The following is a 27,520-nucleotide window of genomic DNA, read 5'->3' as shown; positions in this document are numbered from 1 at the left end:
AAAGTGTCTGTGACGTCATGGACATTGGTGGATTACTACAATGACCATAATGCTTTGCTGCACTTGTGGAGAAGGAAGGAACTTCAGGAAGGAAGTGAGACCAGTGTCCATGACATCATTGGCACTTTGAAATACTACAATATCTAAAAACACATATTACACACGGAAAAAGAGTTTCTTGTTTCCCAAACAAATGCCCTTTAAATGCAAGACAGGTCGATTTTTTCTCCATGCTTATTTTCCAGTTAGTCTTGATATGATGGACTATTGAGTCCATCATATCAAGTTAAAAGTGATGTGCAGAACATGTCAAAACTACCTTCTTCCTATTTTGATGACAGGTGGAACATTTACAACATGTTCTCAGCTTCTAGATCGGCAACACATCTACAACACATAAAATAGGGCTTGAGAGGATCAATCATGAATTTATCCCATACAAAATAATACATCATTTTGTAAGTATATTTCCATGCGAGATATGTATCTTTTGGTGTCAAACTGAAAAGGTTTGGGAAATCAGAAGTGGACAAACATGATGGACCATTGAGCCAGTTAATGGACTCAGAACTTTAACAGTCACAATATCACCATCAAAGTCAGATCCAATGTTTTATTTCCAACAGATGTTTTATGTAACAGAGTCTGATGACTGAAGTTCATCCAGAATGCTGAATGTCTTCAGAAATATAAAGAAAGTTGAACATCAGTTCTTAAATCTTATAACACTGGGTCGCTGTGTGTCAAATAATGATTACTACTGTTGGTCAACTATTCATACCTCTATGGTCATTTGGGAAAGATTTGCTTTATGATCCTAGAAAAAACATAGTATTCAGTTCAATGTGTCATATATCTGGAACAAACTCCCTGAAAACTGCAGCTCTGTAACAACTCTGTTATATAAAATGCTTTCATTGAGCATTTTTATTCTACACTGACAATGTATATAATTTATTTAAATTATCTTCATTTCCGTTAGGAAAGTGACATAACGCTGCTGTACCTTTAGATTTTGTTGTGAGCAGTGATTGGCCCGTTTACTTCTTGGTGTGTCCCGCCCCAATCACTCTGATTGGCCCATTCAGAACAGGGTGAAGAGGGGTATTTCAATGACTTAGTTTGATTATGTTTAGATTATCTGTATTATGTTGTCTTCATAAAATTGTAACAGAACATATTTACTCTGTAAAAACACTGTCCGTAATTTATTCTTTTTCAAATAAAGGGTTGACAGCTACACATCTGTTGTGTGTTCATTACAGAAAGCTCATCACACACATGTGCTTCACCTTGTACTGTGAACAATACAGTGACAAGAACTGCATCATTTTACCTCCTGCATGCCAAACTATTACTATAAGGAACATGATAGGAGTATCAATTAAATTAAACAGTCTACATTGAACATGACAGGAGTAAGTCCTACTCCTAATGTTACAGAGTGCATACTGTCCATTGTACTTAACCTGTGACTACATTGATAGACCTAGTGTATAATAAGAAATGCTACATTTTCTAACAATTGTGTGCAAGGATGGTGACACTTAGTCATACTGTGATGATGGTTAAAACTATGACAAAATAATAGTACTTGTGTATAAGTAATATAGTACCTCAAATCACCAAAAGAAAGTCACTCCATGAGGAGTCACACAGGTAGGAAATGTTTTAGCTGTGCAGATTGTGGTCAAATGTTTAATCACAAGGGACATCTGAAGACGCACACAATGATTCATTCAGGGGAAAGGCCATTTGCTTGCACATTGTGTGGCAGAGGCTTTAGTCAAAAGGGTGATCTAAAACGACACATGATGACTCACACAGGGGAAAAGCCTGTTACGTGTACAGGTTGTGGCAAGAGCTTTAGTCAAAAGTGTGATCTAAAAAGACACATGATTACTCACACTGGGGAAAAGCCCTTTACGTGTACAGTTTGTGGCAAGGGCTGTAGTCGAAAGGGTGATCTAAAACGACACATGAGGACTCATACAGGGGAAAAGCCCTTTACATGTACAGTGTGTGGCAAAGAATGTAGTCAAAAGGGTGATCTAAAACGACACGTGATGATTCACACAGGGGAAAAGCCCTTTACGTGTACAGTTTGTGGCAAGGGCTGTATTCATAATGGGCAATAGTAGTATATATGTATAGTTTATATGTATAGTTTCATTATATAGATATTCCACTGTTACTTTCTTAGCTTACGCATGTTTCTTGATAAATGTTTTATGTGATATATTCCCATGCTTTTTTTGTTCTTGCTTAATGTAAGTCGCTCTGGATTAAGAGCGTCTGCTAAATGCCTAAATTGTAAATTGTGCAATTGTAACTTGTCTATTTATCATCATAGTGTATTTCAATGACTTAGTTTGATTATATGTTTAGATTATCTGTATTATGTTGTATTCATAAAATTATAACAGAACATGTTTACTCTGTAAAAAAGACTGTCTGCAATTAATTCTTTTTCAAATAAAGGGTTGACAGCTACACATCTTTTGTGTGTTCATTACATAAGGCTCATCACACACATGTGCTTCACCTTCAACTTGTACTGTGAACAATACAGTGACAAGAACTGCTTAATTTTACATCCTGCATGCCAAACTATTACTATGAGGAACATGATAGGATGCCTTGTTGTTGGGAGCAGTGATTGGCCAGTTTTGTGTACCGCCCCCTCACTCTGATTGGACCATCAGGGCCCTCTGTTAGTATTTAACAAGAGTTTCTTCAGCTTGGAGTCACTTTAATCTCTGCTAGTTGTTAAGAGCTGAACTTCTCCTTTCTACACCAACTGAAGCATTTCATATTAGTTCTACTTTAAACTTTAGTACTTTCACTCTTAAAAAATAGATCTAGTATCAGTTTGTTTGGGCAGGTTTTGAGTTATGGCTTTACTACAAACATTGAAGTCCTTGGTCAACCAGAGACTATCTGCTGCTGCTGAAGAGATATTTGGGGTCATTGGAAGAATTCTAACAGAGTACGAGGATGAAGCTTTCCACATCAAGCAAGAAACTGACCGCCAACGCAGACTACTGGATATGGTTTTACAACCAATCGTCAAACTACACAGAGCAGGTTGGTAAAACCTTCACTACTATTACTATTTTCACCATTATTTATTAAATGGTGAAAATGTTGCATTGATAATAGTCAATAGTATTCTATTTTCCCCCATTCATGTTAGTGTGACTGTTAAACTAGCATTAACAAAATCAAGTAGTAAGGAATAATTTATTTAAATGTTTACCATGAATAATCATAGACTGTTTAAAGTAAGCCAACTCATTAAACGTGTTGCACTCTAAAACAACAGAAGATACATCTGATAGCAATAGGGTTGTATAGCAAATGATACATTTACATTTGAGAAACAAGGAGATACTTGTTTTAGAAATGAAGCATTGTTGAAGTAAAATCATTTGCATGACACTTCACACTGAAATAACATTAGGGCAGGTATGGAACTAACAGCAAGAGTTCATGTTCAACCATGTAATGATGTGTTTCTCCTCTGTATCTTCTGTCTAGACTCCATACACCCCCTTGTGTGTGAAAACGAGGTATTCCCAGAGCAGCAGCAGGAAAGAACCTGGTCCAGGAGTCTGGTCCAGGACGAACCAGTGTCTCCACAGATTAAAAAAGAACAGGAGGAGATAACCTCCAGTCTTATCAAAGATGAACCAGAGTCTCCACAGATTAAAGGAGAACAAGAGGAGAGAACCTCCAGTCTGATCAAAGAGGAACCAGAGTATCCACAGATTAAAGGAGAACAAGAGGAGAGAACCTCCAGTCTGATCAAAGATGAACCAGAGTCTCTACAGATTAAAGAGGAACATGATGAGCTACTTCAAAGATCAGAGGAGGATGGCGGATCAACAGATACATTACTATCAGTGAAACATGAAGATGATGAAAACATGCTAACAGAACCTGTAGCCAGCACCTCATCTAAAAGCATGGAAACACAATCTGACTGTGGACCATCACAAACAACTAGTGATGATCAACTCCCCTCTTCACACTGTTCTGAATCTGACCTCACTGAAGACAGTGATGAGTGGGATGAGACCACGGATGACCAGTCTGGTTTAAACACACTGAAATCACACAATGCCCAACACATGGGAGGACATAGTTTGTCTTTGAGCAACAAGCTGCTCCATGACCTCAAATCACCAAAAGAAAGTCACTCCATGAGGAGTCACACAGGTAAGAAATGTTTTAGTTGTGCAGATTGTGGCAAAATGTTTAGCCTAAAGGGAAATCTGAAGAAGCATGCAATGATTCATTCAGGCGGAATGCCCTTTACATGTACAGTTTGTGGCAAGGGCTGTACTCATACTGGGAATCTAAAACAACACATGATGACTCACACAGGGGAAAAGCCCGTTACGTGTACAGTTTGTGGCAAAGGCTTTAGTCAAAAGGGTGGTCTAAAAACACACATGATTACTCACACAGGGGGACAGCCCTTTACGTGTACAGTTTGTGGCAAGGGCTTTAGTCATAATGGTGATCTAAAAAGACACATGATGACTCACACTGGGGAAAAGCCCTTTACATGTACAGTTTGTGGCAAAGGCTGTATTCATAATGGGTCATTAAAAGTACACATGAGGACTCATACAGGGGAAAAGCCCGTTACGTGTACAGGTTGTGGCAAGGGCTTTAGTCAAAAGTGTGATCTAAAAAGACACATGATGACTCACACAGGGGAAAAGCCCTTTACGTGTACAGTTTGTGGCAAGGGCTATAGTCGTAATGGGCAATTACAAATACACATGAAGACGTGTCATAAAGTGGAAAAAGCTGTTAAATGATGAGTGTTTTTTCTTCTTCAAATAAGGCATTATGTTGACATGTAATGTCTATTATTCAGTTTAGTCCAGCTATATACATTAAACATGATGGACTATACATCAATTATTTTAATCAATTTTCAACTGGCATAATGACCTGCTGATATTGATATAACAATATGAGAAGCAGCTGCTTCTCATATGTGACCAGTGCCAGTGATTTGAACCACAAGTCGCCAACTCTGTTATGTCACTATAGGACCAAATAGATTATTTCTTTTTTTTTGGTGTTTTTCGTTTTTAGCCACATTAAAACAGTTGGAATGTTAAAGAATGTTTTTATTCCATCAGAAAGTCGTTTTAGTGTCATTAAGTCGTTGTATTCACATTGCAAAAATGTCTCTATAAGTACAGTTTATTTGCCGTATTTTGGGGGTGTGAACATTCCTGCACGTATTTACATAGAGTCGTTTTGATTGGCCATAGCTATCTTTGTTCTCCAGTTACAGTAGCCGTGTGTTTGTGACAATAGTCAATAAATAGCCTACAACATCAGCATTTTTGTTAACTTGATATGATGCTGTTGGATGTTGTAATAAAAGTATAAATTAACTGATTTACCCGTCGTCCACTGAAGAAAAAGTTGCTGTTTGTTTGTGGTCTCCACACGGACCACACGCATTCTGACGATTGTCTTAGTTGTAAATCCATTCTTCTGCCCTTTATTTCAGTGCACACATGTGCATGTTTAGCACTGTGTTTTAATCTCTGTAACTTTATTACCGTTGGATGCAGCTGCCTGATGATCAATAGCCTACATGAATTAATAACATTGCGCGTGATTGCGCGTCGCGGTAAAATCCGTCTTTTATATAATTTGATCAATCCATGACATCCATGCGTGATCGCGCGTCGCGGTGAAATCAGTCTTTAATATAATTTGATCAATCCGTGACATTGTTGTTCAAATATTGAATGAGAAGACATAGTGTAGTACTTCAAAGTGGAAGCATCATAACACACGTCTAAGGTATTTTTTCCCCATACTTTCTGTTGGTAAGGTTTTGACTCTTTTACATCAGTGCACGGCTGATTCAAGCCATGCATTTAGGGGTAAAAAGGTACCTTTGTATATTAATAATGTAATGTAAACATACAGCATTTTTAAATTTAGCAATTAAAAGCATGGGTCTAAAACTACAAGTAACTCCATGGAATACATTATAGCCTACTTGCAGTGTTAGCATTAGCACCATCAAAGTCAGATTATATATGCATATCCAACCGGAATCTAGAAAAATGTCCAATAGTAGTCTTGACTACCGTACCAGTGTTTTACAGATGTCCCTAAAAATATACCAGGTGATTGCAGCTCATTCAGAACGCTGCTACTCAAGTCTTTAGTCTTGCGTAGGTGCCACCCGTTCATACCTCTAAGGTCACCTGGTAAAGGTTTGCTTTATGACCCTATAATTAAAACATAGTATTCAGATTAATGTGTAACATATCTGGAATAAACTCCCCGAAAACTGCAGCTCTGCAACAACTCTGTTCTTTTTATCACAGCTAAAAACATGCATGGCTGTTTGCTGCTGCCTTTCATTGAGATTGTGTCATTATTATTCTACACTGACATTTAATTTATTTCAATTATTTTATTTTTGTTCCATTTTGCTCTGTGTCCTGAATATGTTTTCAATTAAGGCAACAAGGTTCAAATACGGGGTAGAATAGGAAAGTTACATAATGCAGATTTTACTTTATTTTTATTTGTTTTACTGAATCTGATATGTTTCATTTGCTTAATGTTTGATATAAAACTCATTGAATTGCCTTGTTGTTGGGAGCAGTGATTGGCCAGTTTTGTGTCCCGCCCCCTCACTCTGATTGGACCATCAGGGCCCTCTGTTAGTATTTAACAAGAGTTTCTTCTGCTTGGAGTCACTTTAATCTCTGCTAGTTGTTAAGAGCTGAACTTCTCCTTTCTACACTAACTGAAGCATTTCATATTAGTTCTACTTTAAACTTTAGTACTTTCACTCTTAAAAAATAGATCTAGTATCAGTTTGTTTGGGCAGGTTTTGAGTTATGGCTTTACTACAAACATTGAAGTCCTTGGTCAACCAGAGACTATCTGCTGCTGCTGAAGAGATATTTGGGGTCATTGGAAGAATTCTAACAGAGTACGAGGATGAAGCTTTCCACATCAAGCAAGAAACTGACCGCCAACGCAGACTACTGGATATGGTTTTACAACCAATCGTCAAACTACACAGAGCAGGTTGGTAAAACCTTCACTACTATTACTATTTTCACCATTATTTATTAAATGGTGAAAATGTTGCATTGATAAGTCAATAGTATTCTATTTTCCCCCATTCATGTTAGTGTGACTGTTAAACTAGCATTAACAAAATCAAGTAGTAAGGAATAATTTATTTAAATGTTTACCATGAATAATCATAGACTGTTTAAAGTAAGCCAACTCATTAAACGTGTTGCACTCTAAAACAACAGAAGATACATCTGATAGCAATAGGGTTGTATAGCAAATGATACATTTACATTTGAGAAACAAGGAGATACTTGTTTTAGAAATGAAGCATTGTTGAAGTAAAATCATTTGCATGACACTTCACACTGAAATAACATTAGGGCAGGTATGGAACTAACAGCAAGAGTTCATGTTCAACCATGTAATGATGTGTTTCTCCTCTGTATCTTCTGTCTAGACTCCATACACCCCCTTGTGTGTGAAAACGAGGTATTCCCAGAGCAGCAGCAGGAAAGAACCTGGTCCAGGAGTCTGGTCCAGGACGAACCAGTGTCTCCACAGATTAAAAAAAGAACAGGAGGAGATAACCTCCAGTCTTATCAAAGATGAACCAGAGTCTCCACAGATTAAAGGAGAACAAGAGGAGAGAACCTCCAGTCTGATCAAAGAGGAACCAGAGTATCCACAGATTAAAGGAGAACAAGAGGAGAGAACCTCCAGTCTGATCAAAGATGAACCAGAGTCTCTACAGATTAAAGAGGAACATGATGAGCTACTTCAAAGATCAGAGGAGGATGGCGGATCAACAGATACATTACTATCAGTGAAACATGAAGATGATGAAAACATGCTAACAGAACCTGTAGCCAGCACCTCATCTAAAAGCATGGAAACACAATCTGACTGTGGACCATCACAAACAACTAGTGATGATCAACTCCCCTCTTCACACTGTTCTGAATCTGACCTCACTGAAGACAGTGATGAGTGGGATGAGACCACGGATGACCAGTCTGGTTTAAACACACTGAAATCACACAATGCCCAACACATGGGAGGACATAGTTTGTCTTTGAGCAACAAGCTGCTCCATGACCTCAAATCACCAAAAGAAAGTCACTCCATGAGGAGTCACACAGGTAAGAAATGTTTTAGTTGTGCAGATTGTGGCAAAATGTTTAGCCTAAAGGGAAATCTGAAGAAGCATGCAATGATTCATTCAGGCGGAATGCCCTTTACATGTACAGTTTGTGGCAAGGGCTGTACTCATACTGGGAATCTAAAACAACACATGATGACTCACACAGGGGAAAAGCCCGTTACGTGTACAGTTTGTGGCAAAGGCTTTAGTCAAAAGGGTGGTCTAAAAACACACATGATTACTCACACAGGGGGACAGCCCTTTACGTGTACAGTTTGTGGCAAGGGCTTTAGTCATAATGGTGATCTAAAAAGACACATGATGACTCACACTGGGGAAAAGCCCTTTACATGTACAGTTTGTGGCAAGGGCTGTATTCATAATGGGTCATTAAAAGTACACATGAGGACTCATACAGGGGAAAAGCCCGTTACGTGTACAGGTTGTGGCAAGGGCTTTAGTCAAAAGTGTGATCTAAAAAGACACATGATGACTCACACAGGGGAAAAGCCCTTTACGTGTACAGTTTGTGGCAAGGGCTATAGTCGTAATGGGCAATTACAAATACACATGAAGACGTGTCATAAAGTGGAAAAAGCTGTTAAATGATGAGTGTTTTTTCTTCTTCAAATAAGGCATTATGTTGACATGTAATGTCTATTATTCAGTTTAGTCCAGCTATATACATTAAACATGATGGACTATACATCAATTATTTTAATCAATTTTCAACTGGCATAATGACCTGCTGATATTGATATAACAATATGAGAAGCAGCTGCTTCTCATATGTGACCAGTGCCAGTGATTTGAACCACAAGTCGCCAACTCTGTTATGTCACTATAGGACCAAATAGATTATTTCTTTTTTTTTTGTGTTTTTCGTTTTTAGCCACATTAAAACAGTTGGAATGTTAAAGAATGTTTTTATTCCATCAGAAAGTCGTTTTAGTGTCATTAAGTCGTTGTATTCACATTGCAAAAATGTCTCTATAAGTACAGTTTATTTGCCGTATTTTGGGGGTGTGAACATTCCTGCACGTATTTACATAGAGTCGTTTTGATTGGCCATAGCTATCTTTGTTCTCCAGTTACAGTAGCCGTGTGTTTGTGACAACAGTCAATAAATAGCCTACAACATCAGCATTTTTGTTAACTTGATATGATGCTGTTGGATGTTGTAATAAAAGTATAAATTAACTGATTTACCCGTCGTCCACTGAAGAAAAAGTTGCTGTTTGTTTGTGGTCTCCACACGGACCACACGCATTCTGACGATTGTCTTAGTTGTAAATCCATTCTTCTGCCCTTTATTTCAGTGCACACATGTGCATGTTTAGCACTGTGTTTTAATCTCTGTAACTTTATTACCGTTGGATGCAGCTGCCTGATGATCAATAGCCTACATGAATTAATAACATTGCGCGTGATTGCGCGTCGCGGTAAAATCCGTCTTTTATATAATTTGATCAATCCATGACATCCATGCGTGATCGCGCGTCGCGGTGAAATCAGTCTTTAATATAATTTGATCAATCCGTGACATTGTTGTTCAAATATTGAATGAGAAGACATAGTGTAGTACTTCAAAGTGGAAGCATCATAACACACGTCTAAGGTATTTTTTCCCCATACTTTCTGTTGGTAAGGTTTTGACTCTTTTACATCAGTGCACGGCTGATTCAAGCCATGCATTTAGGGGTAAAAAGGTACCTTTGTATATTAATAATGTAATGTAAACATACAGCATTTTTAAATTTAGCAATTAAAAGCATGGGTCTAAAACTACAAGTAACTCCATGGAATACATTATAGCCTACTTGCAGTGTTAGCGGCAAGTAGTTTTACTCCACAAGTAATTATTTGAAAACTCAATTAGCCTACTAGTTATTTTTTAGATTGTATTATTACAAAACATACACTAAACAACGTCCGTCCTATATTTCTATATTGCAATATTGATACTTTATCATCTCTATTTATTCTTATTCTAAGAGTTCTAGATGACCTTCTGGCTTCTTTTACTAAGTGTCCACTCAAGTCATTCTGTGCAGTTGACAGTGTGGAGTGGTTAGAGGATGGGGGGAGTGTTTATGCAAGTATCTAGGGGTGGAGACAAGTATCCATTGTCACACCCATTCCTTGGCTCAGAGATGCTAAATAATTAGAAATCTTAGAATGGCTAATTCTGTACTTTGGTGTTTACAGTTAAACAAGTTTCAAATGGTCATATCTTCTTCATTTCCCCCCCAATTTCAATGAGCAATACATCATATGAAAGGTTACAGTGTGCAGTTTCATAATATGTAAAGAACTGAAAAATGACCATGGCCCCCTTGTATATTAAACCACTGGCCACATATTGTTATATTGTTATATTTTTCGGCAATTACAATGTCACATTCATTAATATTCACAGACTAGTGGTGCATTGCATTGTATGTAGTCATAGCACGTCATAGTACATATGTATAGCATAGTAGTATAGATGTATAGTTTATATGTATAGCTTAATTATATAGATATTCCACTGTTACTTTCTTAGCTTACGCATGTTTCTTGATAAATGTTTTTATGTGATCTATTCCCATGCTTATTTTGTTCTTGCTTAATGTAAATCGCTCTGGATTAAGAGCGTCTGCTAAATGCCTAAATTGTAAATTGTGCAATTGTAACTTGTCTCTGTGTTGACTAACATATTTATCATCATAGTGTATTTCAATGACTTAGTTTGACAAGATATGTATCTTTTGGTGTCAAGCTGAAAAGGTTTGGGAAATCAGAAGTGGACAAACATGATGGACCATTGAGCCAGTTAATGGACTCAGAACTTTAACAGTCACAATATCACCATCAAAGTCAGATCCAATGTTTTATTTCCAACAGATGTTTTATGTAACAGAGTCTGATGACTGAAGTTCATTCAGAATGCTGAATGTCTTCAGAAATATAAAGAAAGTTGAACATCAGTTGTTAAATCTTATAACACTGGGTCGCTGTGTGTCAAATAATGATTTTAAAATGGTAAATGGTGCATTTATATAGCGCCTTTATCCAAGGCACTTTACAGAGATTGTGCATTACATTCACCCATTCATACACCGATGGCAGCGGAAACCATGCAAGGCACCAACTAGCACATCGGGAGCAATTAGGGGTTCAGTGTCTTGCTCAAGGACACTTCGACAGTAACTCTGGGGGAGCCCGGGTTCGAACTGGCAACCTTACGGTTACCATCCAGGCACTCTACCCCTGAGCCACCGTCGCCCACCCTGAGCCACCGCCGCCCACTACTAAAATACTATACTACTGTTGGTCAACTATTCATACCTCTATGGTCATTTTTTTTTTTTTTTTTTTTTTTTTTTTTTTGTGGCTTACGCCTTTTATTGATTTTTGAAGGGACAGACAGTAGGCTGACAGGAAACGGGAGAGAGATGGGGGGATGACATGCAGTAAAGGCCGTGTCGGGTCCGGGAGTCGAACCCGCGGCACACTGCGACTGGATTACCAGTCCGGTGCCCAGACCGTTACGCTACGGCCTGGGCCACCTCTATGGTCATTTGGGAAAGATTTGCTTTATGATCCTAGAAAAAACATAGTATTCAGTTCAATGTGTCATATATCTGGAACAAACTCCCTGAATACTGCAGCTCTGTAACAACTCTGTTATATAAAATCCTTTCATTGAGATTTTTTTATTCTACACCGACAATGTATATAATTCATTTAAATTATCTTAATTTCCGTTCAAATCCAGGGTAGATTAGGAAAGTTACATAACGCTGCTGTACCTTTAGATTTTGTTGTGAGCAGTGATTGGTTTAGTTCTTGGTGTGTCCCACCCCAATCACTCTGATTGGCCCATTCAGAACAGTGTGAAGAGGGGTATTTCAATGACTTAGTTTGATTATATGTTTAGATTATCTGCATTATGTTGTCTTCATAAAATTGTAACAGAACATATTTACTCTGTAAAAACACTGTCCATAATTTCTTCTTTTTCAAATAAAGGGTTGACAGCTACACATATTTTGTGTGTTCATTACAGAAAGCTCATCACACACACACATGTGCTTCAACTTGTACTGTGAACAATACAGTGACAAGAACTGCTTCATTTTACATCCTGCATGCCAAACTATTACTATAAGGAACATGATAGGAGTATTAATTAAATTAAACAGTCTACATTGAACATGACAGGAGTAAGTCCTACTCCTAATGTTACAGAGTGCATACTGTCCATTGTACTTAACCTGTGACTACATTGATAGACCTAGTGTATAATAAGAAATGCTACATTTTCTAACAATTGTGTGCAAGGATGGTGACACTTAGTCATACTGTGATGATGGTTAAAACTATGACAAAATAATAGTACTTGTGGACATGCAGGGTGGGAGGGAAATTACGCGAAAGATTCCGGGTCTTATTCGGGTATAATTAGTCATGGCCTCAGATTATATATGCATATCCAACCGGAATCTAGAAAAATGTCCAATAGTAGTCTTGACTACTGTACCAGTGTTTTACAGATGTCCCTAAAAATATACCAGGTGATTGCAGCTCATTCAGAACGCTGCTACTCAAGTCTTTAGTCTTGCGTAGGTGCCACCCGTTCATACCTCTAAGGTCACCTGGTAAAGGTCTGCTTTATGACCCTAGAATTAAAACATAGTATTCAGATTAATGTGTAACATATCTGGAACAAACTCCCTGAAAACTGCAGCTCTGCAACAACTCTGTTCTTTTTATCACAGCTAAAAACATGCATGCCTGTTTGCTGCTGCCTTTCATTGAGATTGTGTCATTATTATTCTACACTGACATTTAATTTATTTTATTTTTGTTCCATTTTGCTCTGTGTCCTGAATATGTTTTCAATTAAGGCAACATGGTTCAAATACAGGGTAGAATAGGAAAGTTACATAATGCAGCTTTTACTTTATTTTAATTTGTTTTACTGAATCTGATATAATGTTTCATTTGCTTAATGTTTGATATAAAACTCATTGAATTGCCTTGTTGTTGGGAGCAGTGATTGGCCAGTTTTGTGTCCCGCCCCCTCGCTCTGATTGGACCATCAGGGCCCTCTGTTAGTATTTAACAAGAGTTTCTTCAGCTTGGAGTCACTTTAATCTCTGCTAGTTGTTAAGAGCTGAACTTCTCCTTTCTACACTAACTGAAGCATTTCGTTTTAGTTTTGGTTCTACTTTAAACTTTAGTACTTTACTAGATTTTCGCTCTTTAAAAATAGATCTAGTATCAGTTTGTTTGGGCAGGTCTTGAGTTATGGCTTTACTACAAACATTGAAGTCCTTGGTCAACCAGAGACTATCTGCTGCTGCTGAAGAGATATTTGGGGTCGTTGGAAGAATTCTAACAGAGTACGAGGATGAAGCTTTCCACATCAAGCAAGAAACTGACCGCCAACGCAGACTACTGGATATGGTTTTACAACCAATCGTCAAACTACACAGAGCAGGTTGGTAAAACCTTCACTACTATTACTATTTTCACCATTATTTATTAAATGGTGAAAATGTTACATTGATAATAGTCAATAGTATTCTAGTTGTATTTCTCCCATCCATGTTAGTGTGACTAGCATTAACAACAGAATCATGTAGTAAGGAATAATTTATTTAAATGTTGACCATGAATAATCATAGACTGTTTAAAGTAAGCCAACTCATTAAACGTGTCGCACTCTAAAACAACAGAGGATACATCTGATAGCAATAGGGTTGTATAGCAAATGATAATTTACATTTGAGAAACAAGGAGATACTTGTTTTAGAAATGAAGCATTGTTGAAGTAAAATCATTTGCATGACACTTCACACTGAAATCAAAACAACACTAGGGCAGGTATGGAACTAACAGCAAGAGTTCATGTTCAAACATGTAATGATGTGTTTCTCCTCTGTATCTTCTGTCTAGACTCCATACACCCCCTTGTGTGTAAAGAGGAGGTATTCCCTGAGCAGCAGAAGGAGATAACCTCCAGTCTGGTCCAGGAGGAACCAGTTTCTCCACAGATTAAAAAAGAACAGGAGGAGATAACCTCCAGTCTGATCAAAGATGAACCAGAGTCTCTACAGATTAAAGTAGAACAAGAGGAGATAACCTCCAGTCTGATCAAAGAGGAACCAGAGTATCCACAGATTAAAGGGGAACACGATGAGCTACTTCAAAGATCAGAGGAGGATGGTGGATCAACAGAGACATTACTATTAGTGAAACATGAAGATGATGAAAACATGCTAACAGAACCTGTAGCCAGCACCTCATCTAAAAGCATGGAGGACTGTGGAACATCACAACCATCTAGTGATCAGCTCCCCTCTTCACACTGTTCTGAATCTGACATCACTGAAGACAGTGATGAGTGGGATGAGACCACGGATGACCAGTCTGGTTTAAACACACTGAAATCTCACAATACACAACACATGGGAGGAAATAGTTTGTCCTTGAGCAACAAGCTGCTCCATGACCTCAAATCACCAAAAGAAAGTCACCCCATGAGGAGTCACACAGGTAGGAAATGTTTTAGCTGTGCAGATTGTGGTCAAATGTTTAATCACAAGGGACATCTGAAGACGCACACAATGATTCATTCAGGGGAAAGGCCATCTGCTTGCACAGTGTGTGGCAAAGAATGTAGTCAAAAGGGTGATCTAAAAAGACACATGATGACTCACACTGGGGAAAAGCCCTTTACGTGTACAGTTTGTGGCAAGGGCTGTATTCATAATGGGTCATTAAAAGTACACATGAGGACTCATACAGGGGAACAGCCCTTTGCATGTACAGTTTGTGGCAAGGGCTGTAGTCAAAAGGGTGATCTAAAAAGACACATGATGACTCACACAGGGGAAAAGCCCTTTACGTGTACAGTTTGTGGCAAGGGCTGTATTCATAATGGAAAATTACAAATACACATGAAGACGTGTCATAAAGTGGAAAAAGCTGTTAAATGATGAGTGTTTTTTCTTCTTCAAATAAGGCATTATGTTGACATGTAATGTCTATTATTCAGTTTAGTCCAGCTATATACATTAAACATGATGGACTATACATAAATTATTTTAATCAATTTTCAACTGGCATAATGACCTGCTGATATTGATATAACAATATGAGAAGCAGCTGCTTCTCATATTGTTATATTTTTCTGCAATTACAATGTCACATTCATTAGTATTCACGGACTAGTGGTGCACTTGCAACTTGTCTCTGTGTTGACTAACATAATTATCATCATAGTGTATTTCAATGACTTAGTTTGATTATATGTTTAGATTATCTGTATTATGTTGTATTCATAAAATTGTAACAGAACATGTTTACTCTGTAAAAAAGAATGTCAGCAATTTCTTCTTTTTCAAATAAAGGGTTGACAGCTACACATCTTTTGTGTGTTCATTAGGAAAGTATTCATTAAATTAAACAGTCTACACATATTTTACTTGAACGTTCTACATTGAACACGACAGGAGTAAGTCCTAATGTTACAGAGTGCATACTGTCCATTGTACTTAACCTGTGACTACATTGGAGAAATGGAGTGAGAGGATGAAAGCGATAGGGCTGTCAGAACGAATTTCATAATATGAAAGAAATTCGAATATTAAAATATATATATATATTCGAAAGCTAAAATTGTAAAATTGCCATTCGAATGGAGCTTTTATCATTTATTAATTCTATTTAATATTTTTATTTAGTTTTATGTTATTTTATCCGCTCACTAAATGTATTGAGTAACGAATCTACCGCTGTGAAATCTCCCCGGCCGCTTCCACTGCATGTGAAGAGCGAATGTGGGCCGGGTTCCGGACCCCGTGGCCTCGCGACCGTAATAGAGACGGCTTAGTGGCCCGGTGATAAATGAGCGGAGACTAGCCAGCTACACGAAGGTGACAAGGGCACCGATTGCAAAGGCTGAGCACGCGGTCAAAAACGTCGAAATGTCTCGAAAATATTTTCGGAGGCTCGATTTTCGTGCGTTCAAGGCCCCGTGGCCTCGCGGTACCGCCGCTGACAAGCCCGCGGTTCCGTGGGTCCTGAGCGGGCCGACGAGGGCTACTCCGCATGGTCAAGCCCGTCGCGCAGAACCCAGGCGGTACCCCCGAAAAGTTCCGAAATGTCCGGAGGAGCGGCGGCGCTTAGAGTGACCGCAATGACATGACATAATGTCCGTGGAAACACAAGCATTTGGTGGGTCTCGCGCTAGGCCTGTCGTTTTACGTTTCACGTTCACTGTAAAATGCATTTGCACTATAGACAGACAACAATCTTACCGTGCACTGTGCTCAATAAAACAGTTTAAACGCTATTTTGTGCTGTGAAAACCATTATTGCTGTGTGCTGAAACTGAAAGTACTGCTTTGACGTTTGGAAGGGGGGGCCCTCTAGTGGACAGAACGTGCATCGTATTATATTCTGTGTATTATTATAGGCTAAATATGAGCTAAAATAAACAATGTAAATATTCGAATATTTTCGAAAATTACAAATAATGAAGCAATGAAATTCGAATTGGATTATAGATGTGAACTGACAGCCCTAGAAAGCGATATCCTGGCTAAGTGGAAAAGTGGATTAGTGTCCACAACAGAAAGGCTTGGGTCGGTTCTCTGGTGGCTTTGCTGGATAGAACATGTCAAAACTACTAAAACTACTTTCTTCCTATTTTGATGACAGGTGGAACATTTAAAACATGTTCTCAGCTTCTAGATCGGCTATTTTCATCATCTACAACATATAAAATAGGGCTTGAGAGGATCAATCATGAATTTATCCCATACAAAATAATACATCATTTTGTAAGTATATTTCCATGTGAGATATGTATATTTTGGTGTCAAGCTGAAAAGGTTTGGGAAATCAGAAGTGGACAAACATGATGGACCATTGAGCCAGATAATGGACTAAAACCCCCCCAAAAATTCAGTCATGGCCTCAGAACTTTAACCAGACACATTAGCACCATCAAAGTCAGATTATATATGCATATCCAACCGGAATCTAGAAAAATGTCCAATAGTAGTCTTGACTACTGTACCAGTGTTTTACAGATGTCCCTAAAAATATACCAGGTGATTGCAGCTCATTCAGAACGCTGCTACTCAAGTCTTTAGTCTTGCGTAGGTGCCACCCGTTCATACCTCTAAGGTCACCTGGTAAAGGTTTACTTTATGACCCTAGAATTAAAACATAGTATTCAGTTTAATGTGTAACATATCTGGAACAAACTATGTTATTTTTTGAATTGGAATCCTGAAAAGTAACCTTTTTTATTGAATTTCAAATGCATTTAGTTATAGTTATGTTAACTTTATGAACATAAAGTACATTGGACACAAAACGACAATAACATTTTAATACTAGTCATGAAGTAATTAAAGCGAGTTTGAAATTGTAACAGCTGAAATCAATACTATATCAGTATTCTGATATTACCTGAGGGCCCACATTAGGTGAAGGTTAATACTTAATATCAGTTAATACTGATATATTATTGATTTCAGCCGTTACAATTCCAAACATTACCCGCTTTAATTACTTCTGTCTAAATTATTAGTATTAAAATGTTATTGTGTTGTTTTTTTTATGTCCAATGTATTAGAAATTAGTTCATAAAGTTATGTTACTCTTTTAGCATTACAATTCAAATATAGCTAAAATAGCTGAGCTACTGCGACGCGTTTTGAGCTAGCAGATCGGCTATTTTTGCTCTGACCTGTATGCAACGTGGCAAACGTGGAAATATAGTGGCCCTCTGGAGTGAGTGTGGAACTATAGTGGCCCTCTGGAGTGAGTGTGGAACTATAGTGGCCCTCTGGAGTGAGTGTGGAACTATAGTGGCCCTCTGGAGTGAGTGTGGAAATATAGTGGCCCTCTGGAGTGAGTGTGGAAATATAGTGGCCCTCTGGAGTGAGTGTGGAACTATAGTGGCCCTCTGGAGTGAGTGTGGAACTATAGTGGCCCTCTGGAGTGAGTGTGGAACTATAGTGGCCCTCTGGAGTGAGTGTGGAACTATAGTGGCCCTCTGGAGTGAGTGTGGAAATATAGTGGCGCTCTGGATCGAGTGTGGAAATATAGTGGCCCTCTGGAGTGAGTGTGGAACTATAGTGGCCCTCTGGAGTGAGTGTGGAACTATAGTGGCCCTCTGGAGTGAGTGTGGAAATATAGTGGCCCTCTGGAGTGAGTGTGGAACTATAGCGGCCCTCTGGAGTGAGTGTGGAACTATAGCGGCCCTCTGGAGTGAGTGTGGAAATATAGTGGCCCTCTGGAGTGAGTGTGGAACTGTAGTGGCCCTCTGGAGTGAGTGTGGAACTATAGTGGCCCTCTGGAGTGAGTGTGGAACTATAGTGGCCCTCTGGAGTGAGTGTGGAAATATAGTGGCCCTCTGGAGTGAGTGTGGAACTATAGCGGCCCTCTGGAGTGAGTGTGGAAATATAGTGGCCCTCTGGAGTGAGTGTGGAACTGTAGTGGCCCTCTGGAGTGAGTGTGGAACTGTAGTGGCCCTCTGGAGTGAGTGTGGAACTATAGTGGCCCTCTGGAGTGAGTGTGGAAATATAGTGGCCCTCTGGAGTGAGTGTGGCACTATAGTGGCCCTCTGGAGTGAGTGTGGAACTATAGTGGCCCTCTGGAGTGAGTGTGGAAATATAGTGTAAGACAGTAAGCTGGTATTTCCTTATTTCTACCTGTCTGGAATGGCATTAAAAGAATGCAAAGAGACCAAATATCTAGGTCATTTTATAACAAATGACCTATCTGATGATAGAGATATCTTTAGACAGCGGCGTAAACTGTATGCTCAAGCCAACACACTCATACGCAAGTTTAATTTCTGCTCGGTTCCTGTGAAAATCTCACTTTTTAAAGCTTATTGTACTCCGCTGTACACTGCCCACTAGTGGCGACACTACAAAAAGGGCAGCCTGCAAAAAAAAATGACAGTGGCATATAATGACTGCATGAGACTGCTGCTCAAAGCCCCAAGATGCTGTAATGCCAGTCAAGTGTTTGTAGAAATAAATGTACCCACTTGCCCTGCTGTGCTACGAAACCTGATCTGAGAACAGCATCATTGCATTACTTTCTAACCCTGCTAAGAGCTCTGTCAGACTATCATCTAAGCCAGGGGTCGGCAACCGGCACTCCCCTAGTGGCTCCCTGTAGCCAGGGACAAATTAGCCATTGGGCCAGTGGGGCCGTGGCCCAGGGGCCCTTGGCTCTCAGGGGCCCTTCTGGGAAATTGGACCGCGCAGCACTAGGTTTGACGCCCTGAAAAGGGCTCCTGGGGCCCTTCATTGGCCATTGATTCAGTTAAATTTAGGTCAAAAACATGATAAAAACACGGAAAAACACAAAATGTTGCGCTATGGGGGCCCTGCAAAAATGACCGGCCCAGGGGCCCTCATGGGGGTTAATCCGTCCCTGCCTGTAGCATTACAAAATAATCTATGAAAATGTATAATGTTTATTTTTTCACATTTTTATTTTTCATTTATGGTTTCTGTAGGAGGCCAAACGTGACAGAAACATTCTTAAGTTTCCCAATTTTGTAAAAAGTGTGTAGAATAAATATTATGATGGATTGCCTGTATGCTTAATCTGCAGTATAGCCCTGAAACATGACTGTCAGTCATGACGCAACAGCAGCCTGTTTTACGCAATCGCAGTCCAAACGTGTATATAAACATTCCGATTTAAAATATAAAGTCCTCGCCACATGTGCCACGGGAGTTAGAAATGTGCTGGTACAGCGATTAGCATTGCTGCATCCCGCGTTGTTTAATAAAAAGCATTTTTATCCGAGCGCCCCTTTTCTCAAACGGGGTTGGGAAACAGTTGCACACCGGGTGGGGGCGCGTAGTTGAAAGCCAATGGCCAGTAAATAACTGCTCGGATAAAAATGCTTTTTATTAAACAACGCGGGATGCAGCAATGCTAATCGCTGTACCAGCAACATTCTAACACCCGTGGCACATGTGGCGAGGACTTTATATTTGGAATCTGAATGTTTATGTACACGTTTACAATGTAAATGTAGCGATTGCGTAAAACAGGCTGCAGTTGCATGACGCACCATGGCTAAATCTGCAGTGACAAACTATCAAACAATAAATAAAACGTGGCAAGCCGTTCACAGACGGTGACTATATGAAGGAGTCATATAGACGTTTTATTATCTCCCGGGTTGCAACGAAACAGCAAAGCAGCAGCCAGCAGGGGTGGAGTTTAAAGCTGCGATCCACTTCTTAAAAGTTTGCTCCCTTCTGCCTTCCCACACACTTGTGTGGAAAACATGGAATGCTCTTCCAGACAATTATGTGAACATGAAGAAACTCGCATCTGGAGTATTATCCATCTTTGGATCAACGTACTTTTGTGAGCAGATATTCTCAAACATGAACTACATTAAATCCAAATACCGCACACGCCTCACCGATGAGAGCTTGCAGTCGTGTGTGAAGATTAAAGTGACATTTTACATGCCCAATGTTGAGAAGCTCTCCAGCGATGTCCACACACAGAAATCACATTAAACGGGTATAAGAACACAATGCAAAAAACATGGCATAATAATGGAGGGTGCGTTGACTGCGTTCGGAAATGCGCACCGGGAGCGCACTCGCCTATTAGTTTGCATTGCACAGTGCGCTATTTCCAAACGGGCTTGAACCATAGCAGCCTTGCAGCCCTGTTGTCTTCATTATATAAGCCTTTTAAGGCTTACATTTGTTTTGCGGCTCCAGATAGATTTTGAATTAGTTTTTTTGGTCGAAAATGGCTCATTCAACATCTTGGGTTGCCGACCCCTGATCTAAGCTGTGGAGCCACTGACGTTCTAACCTGTATGTACAGAGATAAGTCTCCCCTGTTTGTTTGTTTATGCTTTGTTTGTTTTATTTATAGTTTGTTTACTTTTGTGTTTTTTATGTTTTTATGTGTTCTGCCCTGTGAGTGTCTTGAATGAAGTTTGAATTGAATAGTGGCGATGGCAGGCTCTCAGTCAAATCTGGTCACATATGGGGGGGGGGGGGTTCGTTACCGTCTCCAGTGCGTGCGGCGTGTCCGTGTGTGCGCGCCACACTGGCGTGCACGCTCCTCTCCAGCAGCAGCGCCAGGTCGCGGGCCGCGTAACCCTCCGTCTCCTTGGCGACCGTCCCCAGGTCCAGAGAGTGTGAGGCCTCCTCCTCCGATAGGCCCGTCCTCCCCAGCACCAGGCAGCGCAGGATCTCTGCTCTCTGCGTCTGAGGGAAGATGTACAGTAATGTACAGTATATACTGTATGTCACAGAAACCTCTCATCTCTGAATTTTCAAATATATATATTTTTTTTCTCCGCAAATAACAGCCCGAAACGCGAAGTGACGCGTTTTGGAGCTTGTAGATCTGCTACTTTTGTTGCTTTTTGAATTTTAATCCTTTAAAGCAACAGTTTTGGACGTGCGGTTTCCACCCGACAGGGACAGTACATAGGTACTGATCAGTGTTGTTTTCGTCGACTAAAACTAAATGTTCGTCGGCTACCTTTTTTCACTGACACAAACAAATGGAAACTAAATGAAACTAAGCTACGATGACTAAATCTAAGACTAAATATACTGACAATTTCGTCAACAAATAAAAACTAGACTAAAATGTTAGGAAGGGACTAGTGGACAAGAGATCCAGTATAAGTCATTTTACACTTGGTTGCATGCTGAAAATAGCTGATCTACAAGCTCACAACGCGTCGCAGCGCGACGCGTTGTGAGCTTGTAGATGCTATTTTCAGCAAGTGTAAAAACACTCATTACGACGGCATCAAGACCCATCAAAATACATTTTAGTCGACTAAATCAACTGTAGATTTAGTCGACTAAAATCTTATGGCATTTAGTCGACTAAAACTAGACCAACACTATAAGACATTCCAGGTGACTAAAATGTGACTAAAGCTAAATGAAGTTTCAGTCCAAAGACTATGACTAAAACTAAAATAGAAATTTGCTGCCAAAAACAACACTGGTACTGATTGACACGTACAAATTAGTTATGCTTTATGATAGAAACGGGCTATAGGGACCAACATCTTAAGGACTGTTTCATACGTTTCATACATTTATAATGAAGCTAAAATTATAATAATTAAATCAGTTCACAATTATGTGTTCAGTGTGTGTGCGTGCCTGCGTACATGCGTGCACGCGTGTACCTGGTCAGGTGGCTGTACGTGTAGGGTCCTCTGTATGAAGTGGGTGGCCTGCAACGTGGTCAGTGAGGTGTGTGTGTGTGTGTGTGTGTGTGTGTGTGTGTGTGTGTGTGTGTGTGTGTGTACCTGGTCGGAGTGCCCTATGTGTAGAGTCCTCTGGATGAAGTGGCCCTGCACCGTGGTCAGTGAGGTGTGTGTGTGTGTGTGTGTGTGTGTGTGTGTGTGTGTGTGTGTGTGTGTGTGTGTGTGTGTGTGTGTGTGTGTGTGTACCTGGTCAGGGTGCTGTATGTGTAGAGTCCTCTGGGTGAAGTGACCCTGCACCGTGGTCAGTGAGGTGTGTGTGTGTGTGTGTGTGTGTGTGTGTGTGTGTGTGTGTGTACCTGGTCAGGGTGCTGTATGTGTAGAGTCCTCTGGATGAAGTGACCCTGCACCGTGGTCAGTGAGGGGTGCAGGGAGTGTTGACTGTGGCTGGTCAGGAGGAGACACACCAGGCTGGAGCGCTGCACCAACTCATCCACTACGTCTAGGAGACCTGGAGGGAGCACACACACACACACACACACACACACACACACACACACACACACACACACACACACACACACACACACACACACACACACACACACACACACACACACACACACACACACACACACACACACACACACACACACACACACACACACTTAACATCTTTATTTGCATTCACATTTTACTTCTTGAACACAAACAACAGTGGATGCGCAAGCTTGAAAGAAACTCTACAACGTGTGCTTCAAGATACAGATCACGGGTACAGAAAGCATCGCCTTCTCCATATATGGCGACTAGACTGCCAACTATTGCAGACACCGAACAGAATTTTGCCGATGCCTGATCAGCTCTCGGCTTATTGGGCAGACCCGCCTGCAATCTGCAGGCCCCTCACCACTGACAGAGACACACACACACGCTCATATTTGTATTTTTTATCCCACGATTTTGTAACCCATTTTTCACCCCTGTGTCAATCATCTAATGTGATCCTGGGCTCTACACACCCTCCACCAACCTAGTCCCCATATATGGGGGACAAGGGGAGACCAACCTAGTCCCCATATATGGGGGACAAGGGGAGACCCCTTATATGGGGGACAAGGGGAGAGCAACGGACTTGAACTCATGCTTCCTTCATGCCTGAGTGTCCAAGTTGCTCCTTTCCAACTGACAGGGGGGGGAGTTTCCCTGGTTGGACGTAGCGCGTGGAAGGAACACGTTATTCCGACCAGTTCCTTTCCCCTCCATCAGGCGCCCCGGCTGGCCAGGGGGAGGCAGTATAGAGACCAGTTCCTTTCCCCTCCATCAGGCGCCCCGGCTGGCCAGGGGGAGGCAGTTTAGAGACCAGTTCCTTTCCCCTCCATCAGGCGCCCCGGTTGGCCAGGGGGAGGCAGTATAGAGACCAGTTCCTTTCCCCTCCATCAGGCGCCCCGGCTGGCCAGGGGGAGGCAGTATAGAGACAAATACATATTTGTATGTTGACGTGTTCTTACTCTGTGCGACGTGTTTGCGCAGCGCGGCCTCGGGGCCGTGCTCGTGCTCCGGCGAGGTGGGCGAGCCCGTCACGTGGTCCAGGTCGTCCAGAAGGACCACGGAGGGCTGCCTCCACGCCGCCCGCTCCAAAACCTCCTCCAGCACCCGGCGCACCGTCTCCGCCCGTTTACCTGGGAAATTATGGTTTTATGTTTGAGTCACATGGCAATTAATGGATCGAAGTTTAACCCATTCTGACCCGAGATCAGATTCATACGAGGTTTCCACTGGACACACACTGGTCTGATGATTAACCCATTCTGACCTGAGATCAGATTCTAAAAATGTCAGTCGCTCTTCGATTTTTCAAAAAATAGCAGACCTACAAGCTGGTAGCGCGCCACTCGGTGGCGCGCTATGAGCTTGTAGATCTGCTATTTTTCAATAGCTAAAGCATAACATGATGCTAACACCAAAATGGGTGCCCGTTCAGGATGGGTTAACCGCTTTCAAACCTACATTGGGCATGTCATTAATACATTTAAAATCTATCTTCAACTATGTGCGTGCGTGCGTGCGTGCACATATCCTCCTACCTTTGAGCTTCTTGCAGTCCACCACGTCCACGTGTGCGTCCAGCTCCTCCGCAGCCCTCCAGCACAAGGCTTTAGCCAGAGAGCTCTTCCCACTGCCCTGTGAAGAAGACCATGCACAGTATGTTAGCCAGCGCTAACCGGACAAATTAACCCATTTTAACCCGCTATGCTTTAGCTATTGGAAAATAGCAGCAAATTCCACAGGCTAATTTACGGTACGGATCCGTACCGTTTTTTTTTTTTTTTTTCGTTTTTTTTTGTCAGAACGTCGCGTGCGTGCGTGCGTGCGTGCGTGCGTGCGTGCATGCATGCGTGTGCGTATGCGTGTGTGTGTGTGTGTGTTACCTTGGCTCCGGTCACCAGCAGGGCCCCGCCCCGGAGGCCCCGCCCCATGGAGACCAGCCCTCGGGACAGAGGACCGGCCTGGAGGCTGCAGGAGATGAACTCCAACCCGGAGGTGATCAGCTCCTTTATCCCCCTGTGGGGGACATGTACAGTACTATTAAGCTGTGAACATGTACTATTTAGACACTCCTATGCTAAGGGAGGGGGGGGGGGGGGATTGAATTTGTTTACAGAAATAATATTCAGCGCAATAATGCATCTCTTACTCCTACAGGTATGTGCAATGCCCAAAGACAAAAGAGGAGAAAAAATATATATATATTTTTTTCCAATTTCAAAATATTTCCAGGAATTTCATGACGGTGGGAACGCCGATTATAAAAAGCAATAAAAATAGCGCCAGACATACCCGAGAGTACTGGGACAGGTCAGATCTGGATGTAGCGTGGTGTCGCCCGGGGATTTCACCGCTGGTACTGCTGGTACTGCTGGTACCGCTGATACTGGTGCTGGTGGGGGTGGAGGTGGTGGTGGAGGTGGAGGTGTGCTGACCGGCCGTCTGTCCACCTGGATGTGACCAATCATCATACTATAATTAACCGAATGTCTGTCCGTGTGTGTGTCTGTCAGAAACATTGCCGTAACTCCTTACTGCCTGCACCCACTTTTCACACAGGCATTGACCATATGAATATGGAGGGCGTAACGAAGCCCTTTTTTCCATTTGACACATTAATGATTATTAAGTAATGTATTAGTCAATTACAAACGCACCCAGGTGCAGTACCCTTCACGGCCACAAGGGGGGGGGGGGCAAATATCTCACAACGGGTAAGGACTAGTAATAACACAACAACTATGATCAGAATGACAAAATTAACTTCCATTGCCTTCAAAGGGACCAATTATACCAGAGGTTGTCAGACTGCCAGTAATGAGGAACAGATGTAAGCTATATACTGTATAGAAACACTTCTCTGTAGCTTTTAAACTATGTTGATATTTAACCCATTCTGACCTGAGATCAGATTCATACGAGGTTTCCACTGGACACACACTGGTCTGATGAACCCATTCTGACCTGAGATCAGATTCTAAAAAATGTCAGTCGTTTCTTCGATTTTTCAAAAATAGCAGACCTACAAGCTCGTATCGCGCCACTCGGTGGCGCGATATGAGCTTGTAGATCTGCTATTTTTCAATAGCTAAAGCATAACATGATGCTGACACCAAAATGGGTGCCCGGTCAGAATGGGTTAAACTATGTTGATATTTAAGACACTAAATCAGCATGAATCACAACAACATTTTCTAATAAATATTCCTATAGAGCACCGAAGTCTGACGTCACATTCAGTAGAGGGCGCCAGTACACAGGTTCATGTATTTTTTTAGTTGCATTGAAATCCCCATATATTTTAGATCGCTTCATATAAGGAACTGTGTTTGAAAAATAAACCGATCATCTCTGCCTTTCTGTCAAGGGAGTGGCTGTGCGTCGTTAATGATGTCCATTAATATTTGATACAGCCAGTTTCTGGAGAAAATGGAATTAATGTGGCCGCAAAAGCCTTGAAACTACATATGAAGGCAATGTCGCTGCTAATATACGTCACGCCCAGCTGTCGACACATTGCGTTCCTGCGATTCCTCGTTGACGTAAGCTCAGCTGGTGGTGACTCGACTCGTACTAACCACGAAACATTAAATATCAATCAAATAAAAATAAAAATAAACGTAATTAACATGTCAGTTTCTGTTGTGTGACGGGCAGCTGCAGCCACCCCGCCTACCCGGAAATGTAGTCTCTGGGTTGTTTGACTCGTTTCTAACGCTTATTTTGTTGAGCAAGGCATTGAACCCCTACCATGAAATGTTCTATGAGCAGGGTGTGGCTGTAAACAAGTCCTTGGCACAACTTTGCTTTGCTTTGCTTACTCTTATATATATTTGTACATTTCCACCTTCAGTCGATGCTTCATATCCATATGAGTGAAAAGGCCGGGATGATCGGTTTATTTTTCAAACACAGTTCTTATATGAAGAGATCTAAAATCCCCCCCTATGGGGATTTCAATGCAAATAGAAAGTACATGAACCTGGGGACTGACGCCCTCTACCGACAGTGACGTCAGGACTTCGGCGCTCTATAGAGTGTCGCAGTCCCTCCCCCTTTCAGAACAACGAGTGGCCCAGGAAATGAATCGCAATGCATTTTGACCATAGGCATTTCTTAAATTATTAATTTAAAGACCTTTTAAGCGTCGTACGAAGCCAACTCTTGTCGTGACAAATCATGACAACACACACAATATTTTGGACCAAACAAAGAATTAGAAAGTAGAAAAAAAACGGCAGGTTACAACACTTTTTTGTTGTTGTTTTTCTTCTTTGTAATTATTTGTGTTTTCATGATTTGTCACGATAAGAGTTGGCTTCGTACGACGCTTAAAAGGTCTTTAAATAAATACTTTAAGAAATGCCTATGGTCAAAACGCTCTATTCAAGTATACAAAAATAGCTTATGTTTTTTAAATGTGCTATATTTCAGCTTTGAAACGGCACTATAAATCAAGTGTGAGGTTTTGCCAAAAGGTCCCTTAAAACAGCGTCCTAGTA

General features: G+C 40.9%; 1 protein-coding gene across 1 annotated transcript in view; it reads right to left on the bottom strand.

Moving 5' to 3' along the window:
- pex1 (peroxisomal biogenesis factor 1) overlaps positions 1–27,520 on the bottom strand; it is a 258,210-nt gene that overhangs the window by 212,373 nt on the left and 18,317 nt on the right. Inside the window, exons 11-16 of the mRNA XM_083787208.1 lie at positions 25,311–25,468; positions 24,902–25,034; positions 24,557–24,653; positions 23,981–24,151; positions 22,829–22,980; positions 21,303–21,504 (exon numbers count right to left, since the gene is read on the bottom strand). Coding sequence (XP_083643334.1) covers positions 21,303–21,504; positions 22,829–22,980; positions 23,981–24,151; positions 24,557–24,653; positions 24,902–25,034; positions 25,311–25,468 — 913 coding nt within the window. The remainder of the gene's footprint in view (positions 1–21,302; positions 21,505–22,828; positions 22,981–23,980; positions 24,152–24,556; positions 24,654–24,901; positions 25,035–25,310; positions 25,469–27,520) is intronic.

The sequence above is a fragment of the Protomyctophum parallelum genome (assembly GCF_964188405.1).
Source record: "Protomyctophum parallelum genome assembly, chromosome: 1".
Taxonomy (NCBI): Eukaryota; Metazoa; Chordata; class Actinopteri; order Myctophiformes; family Myctophidae; genus Protomyctophum; species Protomyctophum parallelum.
The sequence above is the reverse complement of the archived record's forward strand: the minus strand, read 5'-3'. Positions and strand labels throughout refer to the sequence as shown.